General features: G+C 47.4%; 1 protein-coding gene across 5 annotated transcripts in view; it reads right to left on the bottom strand.

Annotated features, from left to right (window-relative positions):
• Positions 1 to 17,816, bottom strand: part of DGKI (diacylglycerol kinase iota) — a 533,441-nt gene that overhangs the window by 440,252 nt on the left and 75,373 nt on the right. The window contains exon 1 of one of the 5 annotated variants that reach the window (XM_082255056.1): positions 468 to 524. The exons of the other annotated variants lie outside the window; for them this stretch is intronic. Within the exon in view, the coding sequence (XP_082111182.1) occupies positions 468 to 520 (53 nt within the window). The 5' untranslated portion in view covers positions 521 to 524. Of the gene's footprint in view, positions 1 to 467; positions 525 to 17,816 lie in introns of those variants that run through there. 5 annotated transcript variants of the gene reach the window in all.

Genomic DNA, 17,816 nt, shown 5'->3' on the forward strand with positions numbered 1-17,816 from the left:
TGTGCTTTTACCACGATTTTGGGGCAATTTGTGTTTTGCAGAAAAGCATGTAGTGTGCTTTTACCACGATTTTGGGGCGATTTGTGTTTTGCATTTTTTAATCTGCCCAACAACAAATTTGCCAAAAAAAAAGGCATAAAAAAATGGAAAAAGCACAACAAAAAGCACTGCAAAAATTCTCAAAAGAAAACTGCATAAGTGTGAATGGAGCCTTATACTGTATCTGCCTAGGGTTCAACGCCCTGAAAAACATAGAAACATGACAAGTATCCAAAGTGTTACCAAGTTGCTATGGAACCTGGCTGGGTGTACTGGGGCTTACAGTTTCTGAACAACTACACAATTACTGTCAAGCCAGCCCATCTGCCAACTATTATCCCAATAAATACACATAAACAGGACCCAAATATACAGCAAGCAATTAGTCTCACAGTCCTAACAATGACACTGTCAGCATTGGCACCCACCTTCTTACTAGACAGTGCTGTTTTATCTTCCATCGTCCCCACATCTGCTTCATGGGAGTGATGTAACACCAGCGTATTCACACCCCCAACACACACTTCCCTTCCCTCCCTCCTGACTATAGTTCTGGATTCCAGAGGTGTGTGTGTATGTCCTTGCCCACAGATTGTTTGCAGATTCTGTACCCATATCTGTCCTTGAAGCTATGATACAACGGAAATCATGTATTGCATTAGACTTCCCTTAATCTTGCATATTTTTAGTAACAAGTCCTAAAATTAGGGACAGAGTGAAAAAATCTCTGTGACTGAAAATACAGAAAAAAATAGCAACATGAAAAATTTGAATATGTTCTCCTAGTTAGTTTACATTATTAAAAAAAGAAAACATCTGTTTCATCGCTCTGTATATTTAGCTAAGTAGAACAGTCACATCCTTTTTTTCAAGTTCTTCATTTACACACCAGCAGTAAGAATGAAAACATCCTCATACCATAGCTGACGCTTTATGTTTTTTTCCTTGAGTGGCAACTGCACAGAAAAAAAAAAAATCAATGGGGTAAATGAATCAAGCAAGAAAATAAAGTATTTCTGTTGGTCCTTTGGACAGCCTCTGTCACAAATAGTAAGGAGCAGTGAGGTAAGTAGGAGTAGGGTAGCCCTCCACTTTCCTACCTGAAGTCATTATTTATATATTAGATTGCACTAGGTTTTTGGTTCCTGAGGCACTCAAGAAAAAATTGAAAGGTGTATGCTACGTGCCAGTTCACATAAATGCGATGCGGGAACCTTGTTAATCCACTGCCGTTCCCGCATCGCATTCAAATGGCAGGCAGTTCACACTGCCATATGCGAATCGCTGGGGGTGTCAATACAGAGTTAACTACACCCCCAGATCAGTTCCCATATCAGAGTGTGAACTGTCAGTTCGGACATGAAGCGGATCGCATTGGTGTGAACCACCATGCGATCCGATTCTGCTGCGGACCCCCAAAAAAGGATCCTGTGCGTGTTCTGTCCGAATCCGATGCAAATTCAGCCATACAATCTGTATGGCTGAATTTGCATCGCACAGACATCGCATGTGATTTTCAGAGCAGTGCACTCCGAATCACACATGATGTCTGTCATCGCTATAGTGTGAACCGGATGATTGAAAGGAAAATTTCAGCTGGATCATCAGTAAATGGGTAAAATTTGCATATTGTATGGTCAGCACTGGACTTACTATTCAGACTATAGTAATGGAGACACTAGCAGAACCACAGAGCTGTAGTCCACAGATAGTTAAAAATGAGTCTTGCCTTATGACTATTTTACAGAAGATTCCTGTTGTGTCATTGTTTACTAACACTGCTTCCTCTCTCAAGCTTACAAAACAAAACTCAGGTTTTCTGCATTGTAGCTGGATGCCGCTTGCCCAGTCAGTATACATTAATAAATAAGTATAACTAAAGACAATTTTTTATTTCATTTTTTAGGTAGAGTGGACAGGAATTAGGGCGAGATTTTGCCGTATTTTGCGTTTTCCCGCAGCCAGCGATCAACCTAGTCTGTGTGTACATGAGCCCTTAGAGTAAAAGTGAAAAATAAAAATAAAAAATTTGGGCTGTCACCAGAAACAGAAATGAGGGAAAAGCTTCCAATGGGGACCTTGGGGGGATTCCCCCTCACCTCTTGTTTTGGTTATGGGATAGGAAGTGAAGGGATTTCTCCCCAATGGGACACAGAGGGCAAAAATAATGACAGGGGTTATAACCCCACCTCAAAATGAAAAAATTATTTTGCTCTCTAATTCTGCTCCCTTTTACCTTTACTAATTCTGGCCCCTTTCACACTGGCGGTGTCCGTCAGTGGATCTGCCTACTCAGCAGGGGATCTCTCTGCTGATCTCTGCTGAGCAGGCAGAGGACAGGTCTGTGTCTGCTCAGCTAATGCAGAGTGAACACGGACACAGCCCATTGTCCTCTATGGGCTGTCAGATGGAAACAGACCACCTGTCATATGATCGGCCAGATGGATGGGGAATCAATCCCCATCTGTCTGTTTTTAGCAGACAGAATAGGATGGGATGTCAGCAGGTGTCAACAGACACATGTCCGTTAAAAAACGCGCTCCATAGAGAACAATAGATGGTCCTAACAAGTCCGCCTGTCGGTTTTTCATTGATGTTCGGTGATCGATGCAAAAGGGGCCTAATTCTCTAATTCTAACAGCCATTTGATTGGGATGGGTGCTGCAGATGGGCCCTGCTCAAATAAACTCATTTTCTTATTTAGATACCACATGACTTGGAATTCTCCCTTTTATTCTACATCCAATTCTGTGAACTGTTTTCAGCTGTCTGCATTGTAACTATGTAACAGGCCACCTCCTGAATGTATGGAAACATGCCAGCCAGACACTGGAAGAATACAATGTAAATAAACTATATCTCTGGGCCTCTACACAAGGCTATTTTTAGCCTGATACTGTAACGAAAGCCAATGGCAAAGCAGCTCCATGACACCTACCCATCTACCACAAGTCACTGGATGATAAGACATGCTCACTAGAGATATATAGATAGATAGATAGATAGATAGATAGATAGATAGATAGATAGATAGATAGATAGATAGATAGATAGATAGATAGATAGATAGATAGATAGATAGATAGATAGATAGATAGATAGATAGATAGATAGATAGATAGATAGATAGATAGATAGATAGATAGATAGATAGATAGATAGATAGATAGATAGATAAACGCAACACTTTTGTTTTTGCCCCCATTTTTCATGAGCTGAAATTCTGTTAGATTTACCATAAACCATATAATATGGGGTCAAAACTAAATAACACTTTCAATTGTATCCTATAAGGCTGGCCTTTATACTACATAGTTGAAGGTAAATCTAAAGAAAATTGTACAGGAAATTTTAAGAAAATTGTATAATGTATGGCCAGCCTAAAATTGTGTTAAGCCCCGTACACACGTACTGATCGTCGGCCGAACGATCGGCCGTCTTTTGTCCAGGGCTGTCGTGTCTGTTGAAAACTGCAAAAGACGTGACCTCTCACATTCTCACAGCTGCTAGGATGTCTGTCACCGCGGCGTGGAGGTCTGTTGATGCACCCATGGTGACAGATGTCATAAACAGGGTTAGAACCCACTACTCCTATGAACAGTTCTTTGCCAACTCCAGCGATAGAAGCCTGCTGTTTGACCGTGAATGGAGTCCTTGGTTGCTAAAGTACCCGAGCTGAGGGGTTTTCCTCTTGCTCGGGCTTGATCTTTACTTGATCATATTATTAATGATGACATATATTTCTATCTGAGGCTGATGTTTAGACCGTCCGGTTGATGGTCTCTGTGTTCATCTGCGTGGATATTGCAAACGTATTGTTCTACAGCATGCTAGAGTTAAGGTTCTTTGTGGACGTACCTCCTGTTAGCTTTGGGAAGCTCTGGGTGTACGCCGGGGGCTGGGTCCCAGCTCCTGCGGGGGTGGGGGGGGAGGGCGTGGGACCACAGTATTGATCCCCTTGGGGGTGGTCCGGGCGGCCCGAACCTTCGGCTCAGCGCGGGGGGAGTTGGACTGGGGCCTGGTCTCCGGGGGGGGGCCCGGATATTGAGTACTGGCGGCTCCAAAAATGTATCCGTCACGGTTTTGTATGGTATACTCTAGTGTGTTTACTATATTTGTTCAATGTTATACAACCATTACGTTTACCTGTACTGTATTTTATGTTTGATGTTTTGAAACTTTAATAAAAACTATTAAAAAGAAAACTGCAAAAGACTGCACACAAATTTTGTCGGCCAACAACAGCCGACTGCAGAAGTGATGTCATGTGATGGATAACTTTCCTTGTCTTTTTTCTTTTCTGAGCATGCCCAGTCTTGCAAATCTGCTGTCTGTCGGCCGAAATCTGTACTGACTGGAGAACAATCGGCCGTTCTGGTGTTGGCCAACAAAAATTTTAATGCCTGCACGACAGATTCTGTTCGGCCGAAAATGCGCTGTCGGCTGTCGGAAGCATCATACTAACAAGCCTACAATCGGCCGATCGATCGTCGGCCGAATATTTACGGCCGACAATCGGTACGTGTGTACGGGGCTTAAGTGTACGGTACGTGTTACGGCCGACAATCGGTACGTGTGTACGGGGCTTGGCCTTCACCTCACAGGTGTGGCATATCAAGATGCTGATTAGACAGCATGATTATTTCACAGGTGTGCCTTAGGCGGGCCACAATAATAGGCCACTCTAAAATGTGCAGTTTTACTGTATTGGGGGTGTCCAGGGGGGTCCAAAACCCTTTCAGTATCTGGTGTGACCACCATTTGCCTCATGCAGTGCAACAAATTTCCTTTGCATAGAGTTGCTCAGGTTGTTGATTGTGGCCTGTGGAATGTTGGTCCACTTTTCTTCAATGTCTGTGCCAAGTTGCTGGATATTGGCACGACCTGGAACACGCTGTGGTATACGCCGATCCAGAGCATCCCAAAAATGCTCAATGGGTGACATGTCCGGTCAGTATGCTGGCCAAGCAAGAACTGGGATGTTTTCAACTTCCAGGAATTGTGCACAGATCCTTGCAACATGGGGCCGTGCATTATCATGCTGCAACAGGAGGTGATGGTCATGGATGAATGGCACAACAATAGGCCTCAGGATCTCACCCACACGATCCATCTGGAAATGGTCGCAGCAGACGTGGCAAAACCCATACGGGTCAATCTGTAAGGACAAATAGGGAATCCGATTTCCGGAAAGACTCAGTCGCCGCCAGGTACAACCTGATCTCCCGAACCACATCCAAAGAATGCAAGGCAATCTCTTTAGGGTGCTTAGGCTTAGGACACAAGGAAGGCAAGGCAACACAATGACTTCATTTAAATTTAAACCAGAGATGACCTTAGGAAGGAACCACTGACCACTGGCAGGGACGAAGCACCATTTTGTTTCTGTGAACCACCAGGTAAGGTGAAGACAGCGCAGCCAACTCCGACAACCTGCACGCAGAAGTAATAGCCACCAAGAAGGCTATCTTCTGCGACAAAGTAAGCAGAGGAAGCTCACGAATATTTTCAAAAGGTGGTTTCCAAAGAACCGACAGCACCAAATTGAGGTCCCACAGAGGTAACGGAAACCTCACCGGGGGAGCCAGGTTTGCGGACCCCCTGAACAAAGGTGTGAACCAAGGAATTCGTGGCCAACGGGTGCTGAAAGAAAATTGCCAGGGCCGTAATCTGGCCTTTGATGGTACCCAAGGCCAAACGTTGATCTAAACCTCTTTGGAGAATCTCCAAGACACCGAAAAGGAATGGGGAGAAACCCCCCGAGACTCACACCACCCAATGTACGCCTTCCAGTCTCGATGATAAATCTTCCTGGAAGTAGATTTTCTAGCTTTTAACAGCGTAGAAATCACCAATTCAGCACCAGGCTTTCAATAGCCAAGCTGTTAAAGCCAGCGACTGTAAAGCAGGATGGAAGACTGGCCCTTGAGCTAAAAGATTTTCTCTGAGAGGGGGTCTCCAAGGGACATCGGCGACCAGCCATACCAGGTCTGAGTACCGAGACCTGCAAGGCCAGTCCGGTGCCACTAGGATGACTGGAATCCCTTCTGCCTCGATTCTTCACAGGAGTCTCGGCAGAAGAGTTATTGGAGGAAATGCATATATCAGATGATACTGGCCCCCAGGGGCCACCAGAGCGTCTGTGGCATCGGCCACAGGATCCCGAGACCTTGCTGCCACCCTCTGCATCTTCCTATTGAGATGAGAGGCCAACAGGTCCACATTGGGAGTCCCCTACTGGAGACACAGCTGATGAAACACCTCCGGGTGGAAAGACCATTCTCCCTGATCCAATGTCTGCCGACTGAGGTAGTCTGCCTACCAACTTTCCACCCCTGGAATATGAACAGCAGAGATGGCTGGAACAAAGCGTTCTGTCCACCTTAGAATGCCGGCTACTTCCCGGGCTGTAACGGCCGTGGCATTGTCTAAATGAATCCTTACCGGGGGGCGCCTGCAGACGATCCCTCTACTGGGTCAGGCAAAGCCTGATCGCCCAAATTTCCAGGATATTGATCGGCAGGCTGGACTCCTTCAGAGTCCAAACCCCCTGAGCACAATCCGTGCCCAAGACACCTCCTCACTCGGACAGGCTGGCATCCGTGGTGACCACCGTTCAGGACAGGGGGAGAAAGGATTTTCCCTGTCAGAGAGTAGAGCCACAAGATCAGGGACCCTCTCGTACCCTGGCTCAACAGGACCGATTCTGGAACCGGTACAATGACCCCTTGTGAGAGCAGATCCTGTACCGCCCCAAGAAGACCTCTTAGGCAATCTGGGGACAAGTTCAGGTTAGAAGGGAAGAACCTTGCCGGAGGCAAGGACAAAACTCGATCTTGTAACCGGACCAAATCAACTCATGGACCCATTTGTCTTGAATCAAGTAGGTCCACAGATCCGGAAAGAAGCAAAGACATCCACCCCACCCCAGATAAGGGTGAGGGCGCCCCTTCAGGCAGAAGTGGGCTTGTCTGCGGTCCTGGAGATTACCGGATTACCAGGCCAGGGCCTCTTGGAACCCCCTGCATGGTTTTGGGCATATTTTGACCCCTGATCCTTAGGTCCCGAGGGATGAAAGGACCGCTTATGGGCTGAGAAGAAATGGCCACGTTTGCGACAAGACTCTTTGCTCCTGGTAGCCTGCGGAAGCAAAGTACTCTTACCCCCTATAAGACCATTAATGATTTCATCCATGGAAGCTCCGAACAGTCGGTCTCCTACAAAAGGGGAGATCAGTCAGTATCTTCTTGGAAGCCTGGTCCGCAGACCAGTATTTCAGCCATATTATGCGGTGAAGGGTCACTGCTGTCACAGACACCCTGCAAGATAAGGGGCCCGCATCCAGAGAGGCATCACATATATACTGCAACCCCTGGACCAACTGGTCCACCAGCTCCTCCAGGTCAGGAGGAGGTTGTCCCCCTTTTAAATCCTGGCGCAGAAGCTTAGCCAATTCCATTAAGGTCTGGGAAACCAAGGTTATGGCAAACACCGGCCGTGGAATGGAACCAGCCATGGCAAAAAGGTATCGGACCAGAAATTCAGCTCTCTTGTCAAAAGGGTTCTTAATGGAGGAAGAGTCCTCCACCGGGAGAAGGGTGGTTTCATTCAACCTGGAAACCTAAGAGTCCACCACAGGTGGTATTTTCAGTTTCTTTAACAGGGACTCTTCAAAAGGATACCTTCTAGTGAAATGCTTAGGTACCCCGACAGTGCGTTTTGGGAATGCTGTTGAAATAGACGGGAAAGGGGAATACCTTTGCTGCCTTTAAGGCTCTGCGGGTACCAAAGTGCACCTGCACAGCCGATGCAGCCATAGCCGTGTCCCCCAGTTTTAAAGTTTCCCGCATGCATCCACTAGCGCCTTTTTTTTTTTTTTTTTTTTTAATCAGATCGTTTTTATTGAATTTTTTAAACACATAACAATAAAAACAAAACCAACATTATGGCGGCAGGCCACCTACAGTACAGCGAAGCATTCACAATTTCAAGAGTATATCATGGTATCAGAACAACGAGCATATATCCAGTGTTTAACAGTACAGTATTTCCCTTATAGTCATTGAGCAATGACAATCACTCAACACTGCAATCGATACCTGACCAGAAATGTAAGGAAGCTGACCGTGACCCGCCCCCAAAACAAAACAAAACAGACAAACCCGGTGAACTCCACCATGCCTCCCATTCGACCCAGCCCGTCGGCCGTGTCCAGAACTCCAACACAACCGAGGGGAGCCAGGAAGTTTACACATGTCAGCCCAGCCCGCCCTGAAATAAGAGCAGACCCCAGTACCACTTTACGATAATGTAATCACCCCACCCAAAATCCTATTGGCAACTAAATGGACAGGCGCCAGGCCCGGTACATCGAGCCAGGGACCCCAGACGCGGTCGAACTTCAGTGCATTTCCCCTGTGTTTGTACGTGAGATGTTCTCTATTCAATAGCACCCTGACCTCCTCTATCCACTCAGTATGGGAAGGTGCCACAGCCGAGATCCACTTACGAGCTATCAGCTTCCTGGCCAGGAAGAGAACTCTGAGAATGGCAGTGTGTACATCAGGAGGGTAGAGCTCTTCATCTAGCCATCCCAGTATACACAGTTTTGGCTCTACAGATAAAGACAATTTCCATATATCGTTAATTGTACGCATAACCGCATGCCAGTAACGATGCAATTTCGGGCACCGCCAGAGCATGTGTAGTAGATCACCTGTATGCACCCTGCAGCGAGGGCAGAGGGGGGAATCTCTCCTCTGCCAGCGATGCAGACGCTGTGGAGTCCTATACGTGCGATGTAATATAAACAATCGTGTAAGTTTCTGCGAGGAGGACAGAGAGACCTTAGGTACATTATCCAGTATGCCGGTCCACTCCTCAGAGGAGATAGGACCCAAATCCTCAGTCCAAGCCTCCCGGCACCTGAATGACATAGCTCGAGAGCTTCGGTCCATAAAAGCAGTGTATAGGGAAGAAATCTGACCCTTTTTAACAGAGGTGTTCGCCAGATCGGTAAGCACCACAGGATTGCACAGACCCCAGGGAGAGACCTTAGACTGCGACACCAGGGCGTGCCGCAGCTGCAAGTACTGGTAAAACAGAGAGTTGGGGAGGCCGAACTCCTCACGAAGGGTCTGGAAGTCCTTGAGGACCCCGCCCCTGTACAGCTGTGTGATGAACCGGATCCCATAATTATCCCACTTAAGGGAGTCTTGCAATTTATTCAGTTCAGGGTAGTTCAAATTATGTGAAATTCGGGAGAATCTGGAGAAACCGTCATAGGCAAAATGCTTCTTAGCCCTCTGCCATATTTTGTCCATGAGCACCAGGGTGAGGTAACCAGGAGAGCCCCGCAAGACGCCCGCTTCCAGAGACTCCACTAATTCCCCGCCCTTCAAATGAGTCCGGACGATTCGCTGAACAGGATCAGAATCACATCCTCGCGACCAGCCAGTTAAATGCTGGAGCTGAGCCGCCAGGAAATAATAGTAGGGGTTTGGAACCGCCAATCCGCCACTATCCTTAGCCTCCTGAAGCGTTTCCAAGCGAATTCTAGGGGATTGTTTCCTCCAGATGAGTGACCTATAAACCGTGTTGAATTGTTTGAAGATGTGGATGGGGATCCACAGCGGCGCGTTATGCAACGCGTATAGCAGCTGCGGATTCCATATCATCTTAATCAGATTGCATCTGCCAACCACTGACAGAGGCAACCTAATCCAGCTAGCCAGCTTCTCTCTGAACTTATGCAAGAGGGGGATAACATTAAGTTTGACGTATTGTCCCAAATCAGGATGGATCATCACTCCCAAATACCGGAACCGGTCCACCACCAGGATCTGCGACGCCACAGTAGGCAGTGCGTTCTCAAGGGGGTCCAATGGCAATAAAACTGATTTGTCCCAGTTAATCTGGAAGCCCGAAAAGGATCCGAACCTGCCAATCAGGCGCATCAGTGCAGTCAGGGAACCCGAGGCGTCACCCAAAAATAAAAGTGCGTCATCGGCGTATAAAGCTATCTTGTCCTCCCCCTCACCCCTACGGAAACCAACAATAGCAGAGTCTGCCCTGATAGCTGCTGCCAGTGGCTCCACCGCAAGGGCAAACAGCAGGGGCGACAGCGGACACCCCTGCCTGGTGCCCCTATGCAGCGAAAACGACTGTGAGAGCGAGTTGTTAACCCGCAGACTAGCGGTGGGAGCCTTATACAGTAAGCGAATCCATTTAATAAAGGCAGGCCCAAAGCCGAAGCTCTCAAGGGTCGCCCAAAGGTATTGCCATTCCACGCTGTCAAAAGCCTTAGCAGCGTCAAGCGACAATATAGCTCTCTGACCACAGTTATCCGGAGGCAATTGCATATTAAGGTATAATCTGCGAATGTTGGTTGCTGTGGACCTGCCCGGTATGAACCCAGACTGGTCCCCATGCACCAAGGAAGCAATCACCTTAGATAAACGATTAGCCAATACTTTAGCAAGTAGTTTCAGATCAGTGGGCAATAAAGAGATCGGTCGGTAAGAGTCAGGACGAAGCGGATCCTTCCCAGGCTTCAAGAGGACCACCACTACCGCCTCATACATAGAGCGGGGGAGCTCCCCCTCCTCATAAGCGGCCCGAACGACATTAAGCAATTCGGGTAACAGAACCCCCCCGAAGGTTTTATATAATTCGATAGGGATGCCATCAGTCCCGGGAGCCTTACAGTTAGGGAACGATGCTAGCGCCTCCTGGAGTTCCTCCAATTTAATGGGGGAGTCCAGCATGGCTCGATCCCTGGAGGAGATCTGTGGCAATGGAAGGTCGTGTAGAAAAGTTTGCAGGTCCTCCGGGTCGTAAACCACCTTGGAGGAGTACAAATCCTCAAAGAACATGCGGAAGCCCTGTAGGACATCCGCCGTGTCCTCCACCACCTGGTCGGAAGGAAGCACCAATCTATGAATCACAGAAGGGGGGCGCTGCGCCCTGGAGATGAGTGCCAGCATATGACCAGTTTTCTCCCCCTCTTCGAAATGTGCCTGAGAGGTGAAGAAACGTTTGTGGTCTGCCTGCTGTTGTTGAACCGACCGGAAGAAGCGTTGTGCCTCCAACCAGCGGCCCTCAGAAGCTGACGTGGGCGAGCTTAAGTAATCACGTTCAGCTTGTAATACAGCCTCACCGGCATCCTGTGCCCACTTCCTACTGTTAGATTTAATAGTAGACACCTCCTTAATGCATAAACCTCGTAGGAAGGCCTTCATGGTGTCCCAAACCACCCCGTGAGATGCGGAGTGTCTGTTGTCGGTGAAAAAGTGTTCCAGTTGGGTGACAAATGTGGCAGGGTTAGAGAATAATGGAAGCCAAAATGGGTTCAGCTTCCAGTGCATTGGAAGTCTAGTCCCCGGGAACCGCAGGCGAATCTGTACTGGGGAATGATCGGATAGACCCCTAGCCAAATACGTGACTTCTGGCGCTAGCACATGAAGCAGATCCGAGCCAAAGGCCAAGTCGATGCGGGACAATGACAAGTGGGATAGAGAGAGGCAGGAGAAGCCTGCTTCTAGGGGGTGTTTACTGCGCCAGAGGTCCACAAGACCCAGCTCCCCCACGAATCTGGCAAAGGGAGTGGGCGTTCTGGATCCCCCGGGACAAAACCGTTTATGTATATCCAGTGTTGGGTCAAGAACATTATTAAAATCTCCCATCACAAGTATCGGCACCTGAGGATGTTTCCCTATAAACCGAGACAGACACTCCAGCACCTCAAATGAGAACGGGGGAGGGATATAAACATTAGCAATAATACATTTAGAGACATTCCACACACCGATCAAAAAAATAAACCGACCCTGAGGGTCCACTACAGAGTCTAAAAGTTCAAATTTGGCAGCCGAAGAAATCAAAATAGACACACCCCGGGAATACTGATTGTGACAGGAGTGCAATTGGGTGGTGTACCTCCGAGACCGGAGACATCCCTTAGTGTCCGGAGTGAGGTGAGTTTCCTGCAGGCACACCAGAGTGGGACCGTGGTGCGACAACAGGGACATCACAGCCGTACGCTTACGCGGGTCCCCCAGTCCCCTCACATTCCATGAGAGAGCAGATTCCCAACTGTCAGCCATGAGGAAAGATTAGAGTACACACGGGGCAAAGGAAGTCGCCAAGTGGGTGAGCGGTCTGGGTAGCAGTGATCGGAGCACAGGGCATGATAGGAGCAGGTAGGGCATCAAAGAGGAATTCACCAAAAAATAAAAACCAGACAAAAATAGGGAAAAAAAAGAGATACACAACACAAAAAACAGGAACAACCAAAGTGTAGGAAAGGCAGCCAACGTGGCCACCTTCTTCCATACCCCGCAGGGAACAGTGTGTCGGCCCCAAAGGGGCTGGGGGGTAGTAGTAGAGGGCCCGAACTCGGTCAGACTCGGAAGCCCAGCGATTCCTTCCCATGGGCTTCATAAGATGGAAGAACAACAGAGCCAAAGTATTGTAAACAGAACTGGATACCATGGCTCCAATCAGGGGACTTGTAGACCCGAAAAAAAAAAGAAAAAAAAAACCCAAAAAACATAATTCCAAATATTAGCCGGATAGAGCATCATCACTCCGCTGCTCCTCTGAGGTGTCGCTCCTGGCGATCCAACCAGTTAGCTGCCAGCGCGGGGTTCTCGAAAAAGTGCACGGTGCCATTCGCCACCACGCGTAGCTTAGCAGGGTACATCATGGAGTAAATCAATGGGATGGCACGCAGGCGTTTCTTAACATCTGTAAATTTCGCTCTTTGTTTTTGCAGGGCAGCTGAGAAATCAGGGTATATAGAAATCTTTGCGCCTTGTATCTCCATGCGTGGTTGCTGACGGGCCAGTCTCAGGATAACATCCCTGTCCTTGTAATGCAGGAGTTTCAGGAGGAAAGGCCGATCAGGGCCCCCGGGTGGCGGAGCCCGGAACGGCACCCTGTGTGCACGTTCCACTGAAAAGAATGGTGAGAGATTGTCCTTACCAAAAGTAGTCAGCAACCACTGTTCGATAAATTCCACTGGGGCTTTACCCTCAGCCTTTTCAGGTATGCCCACCAAACGGAGATTGCTGCGGCGCAAACGATTCTCCATATCTTCCAGTCTGTGCATCGCCTCAGCGACACCCGAGGAATTTAGACGCACATCTTGCGCAAGGGGGGGTAAATCATCCTCAACAGCACTCACCCGGCCCTCCAGAGCCGTAGTTCTCTCCCTCATCTTCTGCATGTCATGTCTGATGTGCAGCAAACCCTCTTTCATGCTTTTAACCTCTGTAGATAGTTCAGAGAGGGATGCACCATAGGTATGCACCGCATTTAGGACGTCTTGTATGGTGGGGACAGCCTGCTCCGCCTCACCCCTATCCCCAAGGCCCTCCACCACGCTCGGCGGGGCATTCACTGCGCTCCCGCCGGAGGGCCCCGCCGAGCCCACGGAACCCGGAGACATCACAGCCACCGGAGGGGACGGGGCAGTACGGGGCGCCGGAGAGGTGCTCGCCGGGGAAGCGGAGGAATGATGAGACACAGGATCCCGGGCAAACTGCCCCAGCTTGGCTATGGCAGTAGGAGGCTTCTCACGGCCCGCACGCTGTGGCAGCGCGGCGCCGCCATTTTGAGTTTGCCTGGAGGCCGAGGAACCCTCTCCCTTCTTCTTCTGCATGTCGGATACAGGCAGCTGAGTGATCGGAGCGGTCACCTGTGTGAGGCAGAGTCGGGAGCGGAGTATACGGGCAATTTTAGCAAAGAATAGGGTCCAGTATGCAGGATAATAGAGGTCAGGATCACTGAGCCAGCTCGGCACACGTCTGTTCACATGAACGGTCCAGCCACGCCCCCCACTAGCGCCTTTTAATGTGCAGTTGTAGTGGAAAGGATTCATCTTCACTATCCGAGCACTCAGGGTGCCTAATGAGCCTAAGAATCTGGGGAAACAGAGGATGCAGGTAAAGGCGGAGGACGCTTTTTGCTCGTCATATTTTTGAGAGTCATGTCTACTTTAGACACTAATGACTGCAGGACCGCCGTTATAAAAACAAAGCGGACTGGGACCCAGAGGACCCCCCGCAGCCTCTGAAAGGGGTTTAGGTAGTGACACGTGCTCCAGGGACTCCATGGGTTAACCTGTGGACCGCCAACAAAAATTTTGAAATTGATGTAAAGTACCCCCCACTGCTGCACCGGTGGCACCACAAGTCCCAGCACACCAAGTTACTACTACCCCTACTCAGGTACAGAGACAGAGTGCCAGGCTGCACGCCATGCAGCGATCAGAGAAAAAATAAAAGTTCAGGAACTGACACTAGAGGCCACCACTCCATAGGCTTCAAAAACATGGCCACCGTGTGATATCAATGGGAAACTACAAGAAAATGGTCGCCGGACTACACAAACATGGCCACTGCTCGAGAGAACAGCCATCCACGGCAAAATGGCGGCTCCACGCGGCGCCCACGTGGCTCCCGGGACCCCCAGATACATTTGGACAGCAAGTGGGGGCCCACCAGGACTATCCCCCCAAAAAACGCATTTTGAGCAGCCGGCGGCACCCCCCAGCACCAGCTCAATGCCCCCAAACATAACAACAGGCATAGCCACCCCGGGAGGGGGTGGGCTGCGGTGCCGACATCGCTGGACTCCAGGACAGGTAAGTGTCCTAATAATAAAAGTCAGCAGCTACAGTATGTGTAGCTGCTGACTTTTACATTTTGGAGGGGGTGGAGGGGGAGGCGGAACTCCGCTTTAAATTAGAAACAGATGGACCCTGTTTACTAATGAGGTGACTTCTGATTGGTTCCTCTAGATTTTAGTTAGGGGTATCAGAGTAAAGGGGCTAGATACAAATGCACTTCACACTTTTCTGATATTTATTTGTAAAAAAAAATTGAAAACCATTTATCATTTTCCTTCCACTTCACAATAATGTGCCACTTTGTGTTGGTCTATCACATAAAATCCCAATAAAATACACTTACATTTTTAGTTGCAACCTGACAAAATGTGGAAAACTTCAAGGGGTATGAATACTCTCTTAAGGCACTGTGTATATATTTATATATACATTTTATTCTTCTGTTCTGACACCTCAGCCTCCTCTCTGTCCCAACCCCCCCCCCCCCCCCCCCCCACACACACACACACACACTCCGGTCTTCACACCCCCCTCTACTCTCTCTGTCACCTTACAGTCTGTACAGTTGGAGGAGGGGGTGATGGAGCAGTCAAGGGTGACTACAAGAAAATTTACAGCACTCGTTTTCCTATGGGTAATGGCAAGAAATGTGTGAGAAGGTTTTAAGCTGTTCCCTTGTGGAAGCACAACATGTAAAAGCACAAATACAGAACAGCAGCCTGCACCAATATGCAATAATTAACCTATATCTAACTGACAGGGGATTTTTAAGTCGCACAAGCTGCACAACTGTTGTCAACTGATCTTGCGCTGCTACAATACAACCCACCCATTTCTTTTTGACAGGTGAGCATGAGTAGCTGTGCAAATAAACAATAAACAATAGCCAAAAGGGCTTACTATGTCCACCATAGGAGGGTCAAAAATAGTTCTATTATCATCAGAGATACTGAAATCAGTAGCATGGCTTCTAGCAAAGCCCAGTCTAGCAGAGGACAAGATTGGATCTTTCCCTGCAGCTGTTTTACTTTTATTTAGAGGTCACCCTGTGAGTGGACAAAGGAGAGTCAGCAAACTGTTCAAATCATCTGTCACTCTGCACTCTCCTCCTAGCAGCACTCTTTAAAGGCCCGTACACAAGATAAGAATTTCGGAAGTAAAAATTAGTCCGACGAACGATCTGCTGATTTTTGGATCGTTTGTATAGTGCTTTTGAGAGCTGATTACGATTTTTCGTTCGAGAAAAACTGGATGTGCAAGCTATAAAATTTTTATCGTACGTGAACACAACGTCCGGTTTTCATTTAATTAGTACAGTTTTCACCCGAATAAAATCAGAAGAGCAAGACTATGCATGCTTGATCAGAAACAATAAACAACAACAAAAAAAAAGCCTTTGTCATACGAGAATTTTCGTACGAATTTGCTCATTGGTTCCGATTTGCTGTGAAACAACGAGGAAAATTGGACTTTTGGCCCCTTTCACACATATGGACCGTTCATTTAATCAATTCAGTCACGTCAAAATGGATAAAATATTCATCAGTTTTTCATCCATTTTTCCATCAGTTTTTCATCCTTTTTCATCTGTTTTTTTTTTTTTTTTACATCCACTACCAATGCAAAAACAGATGAAAAACTGACTGTTTGTCAGTTTACATCTGTTTTTCATCCGATCCGTTTTTTTTTAACGAAAGAAAAATAGAGCTTTGATCAGTTTAAAAAAACTGATGATGATGGATGCGGATGTAAACTGATGTAAACGGATGATCATCCATTTACATCCTATTTTTCATAGAGATGCAATGATGTCCGTTTTTCATCCGTCAACGGATAGATGAAAAATGGACAGACAGACAGCATGTGTGAAAAAGGGCCTTAGGGCCCTTTCACACGGGCGTTCCGTATGTCCGCAAATCATCCTATTTTTTTGCGGATGATTTACAGACATAATGTAAGTCTATGGCATTGCGGATGTCAGCGGATGACCATCCACTGACAAATCCGATTTTCTTCCTTTCAGTTCTGTTCCGTTTTTTGGAACGGAACAGAACCCTATTTTTCCTCCATTAAAAAAACAGAAAGGAAGCAAAATCGGATGTCAGCGGTGTCATCCGCTGACATCCGCAATGCCCATAGACTTACATTATGTCCGTATATCATCCGCAAACGGATGGGATGATATGCGGACATACGGAGCGGATGACGCAAGTGTCATCCGCTCCGTGAAAAAAAAAAGGACCAGAGCGGAGCCAAAAAACTGAACGGCCGTGTGAAAGAGCCCTAACACTGCAATACACCTCCTGGCTACTTTTGTTGCTCCCCCCACTCTGTTGTAATTAGAAGGCTGCAAAAGGCTGATTCAGTTTAAATTGTAGAGAGACTGTACAATCAGATTGAATTTAGATTGCGAACCCCAGTGTTACTTGCACCCAGGGCAGGGTCACACAAGGATCAGAGTGGAATTCCTTCCAGGGAATTATAAATCTTTTATCCTCCTTTCAATGAGAGTTCTTGTTTATTTACATCAGGCAATGGTAGGATCACTTAACATGATGACAATGACACAAAAAGACAGTCGTCTGTGGTCGCTCTCCGCCCTGTGTATCGTCTCTTATGCCGTGTTTTCATCTCTCAAGGCCGTGTGTTACAGAGAATCCATCTCTGAGAAGAGCTAAGCCATTTTTCTTCAGCAACCCCTAATACATTTACTGTCAGACAAGCTAGCAGAGCCTCATGGTAGAAATGTCTGTAAAAGAGATTACAGTCACATGCGGGAACATCAACAAATACATATAATGTGCTTTTCTCCCATAGGACTCAAAGTACAGGCCATATTAACAGAGAGATGGTGTTTATGATATTGGTTGGAGCTTTGTCTAAAAAGAACTGGGGGAAATTGAAGCTGTTGAGATGTGCTATCAGGGTCCATGGGAATTGGCTGACAAAACTTAAAGTGAAGCTCCATGCATGTAGGTAATGTGTAAGTATATTTTATTTTACTTTTTATATCCATTTTTTTGTTATTTACAATATTTTTTAATAAAAAAATTTATTTTTTTCATGTTGCCTACAAGCTAGGTTAGGTATGCTAAGTAAATGTAAGGGCTTGTTTACATTTGCGGATGCGGGGGGGGGGGGGGGG

Source organism: Pelophylax lessonae (genome assembly GCF_965119305.1).
Source record: "Pelophylax lessonae genome assembly, chromosome: 4".
Taxonomy (NCBI): domain Eukaryota; kingdom Metazoa; phylum Chordata; class Amphibia; order Anura; family Ranidae; genus Pelophylax; species Pelophylax lessonae.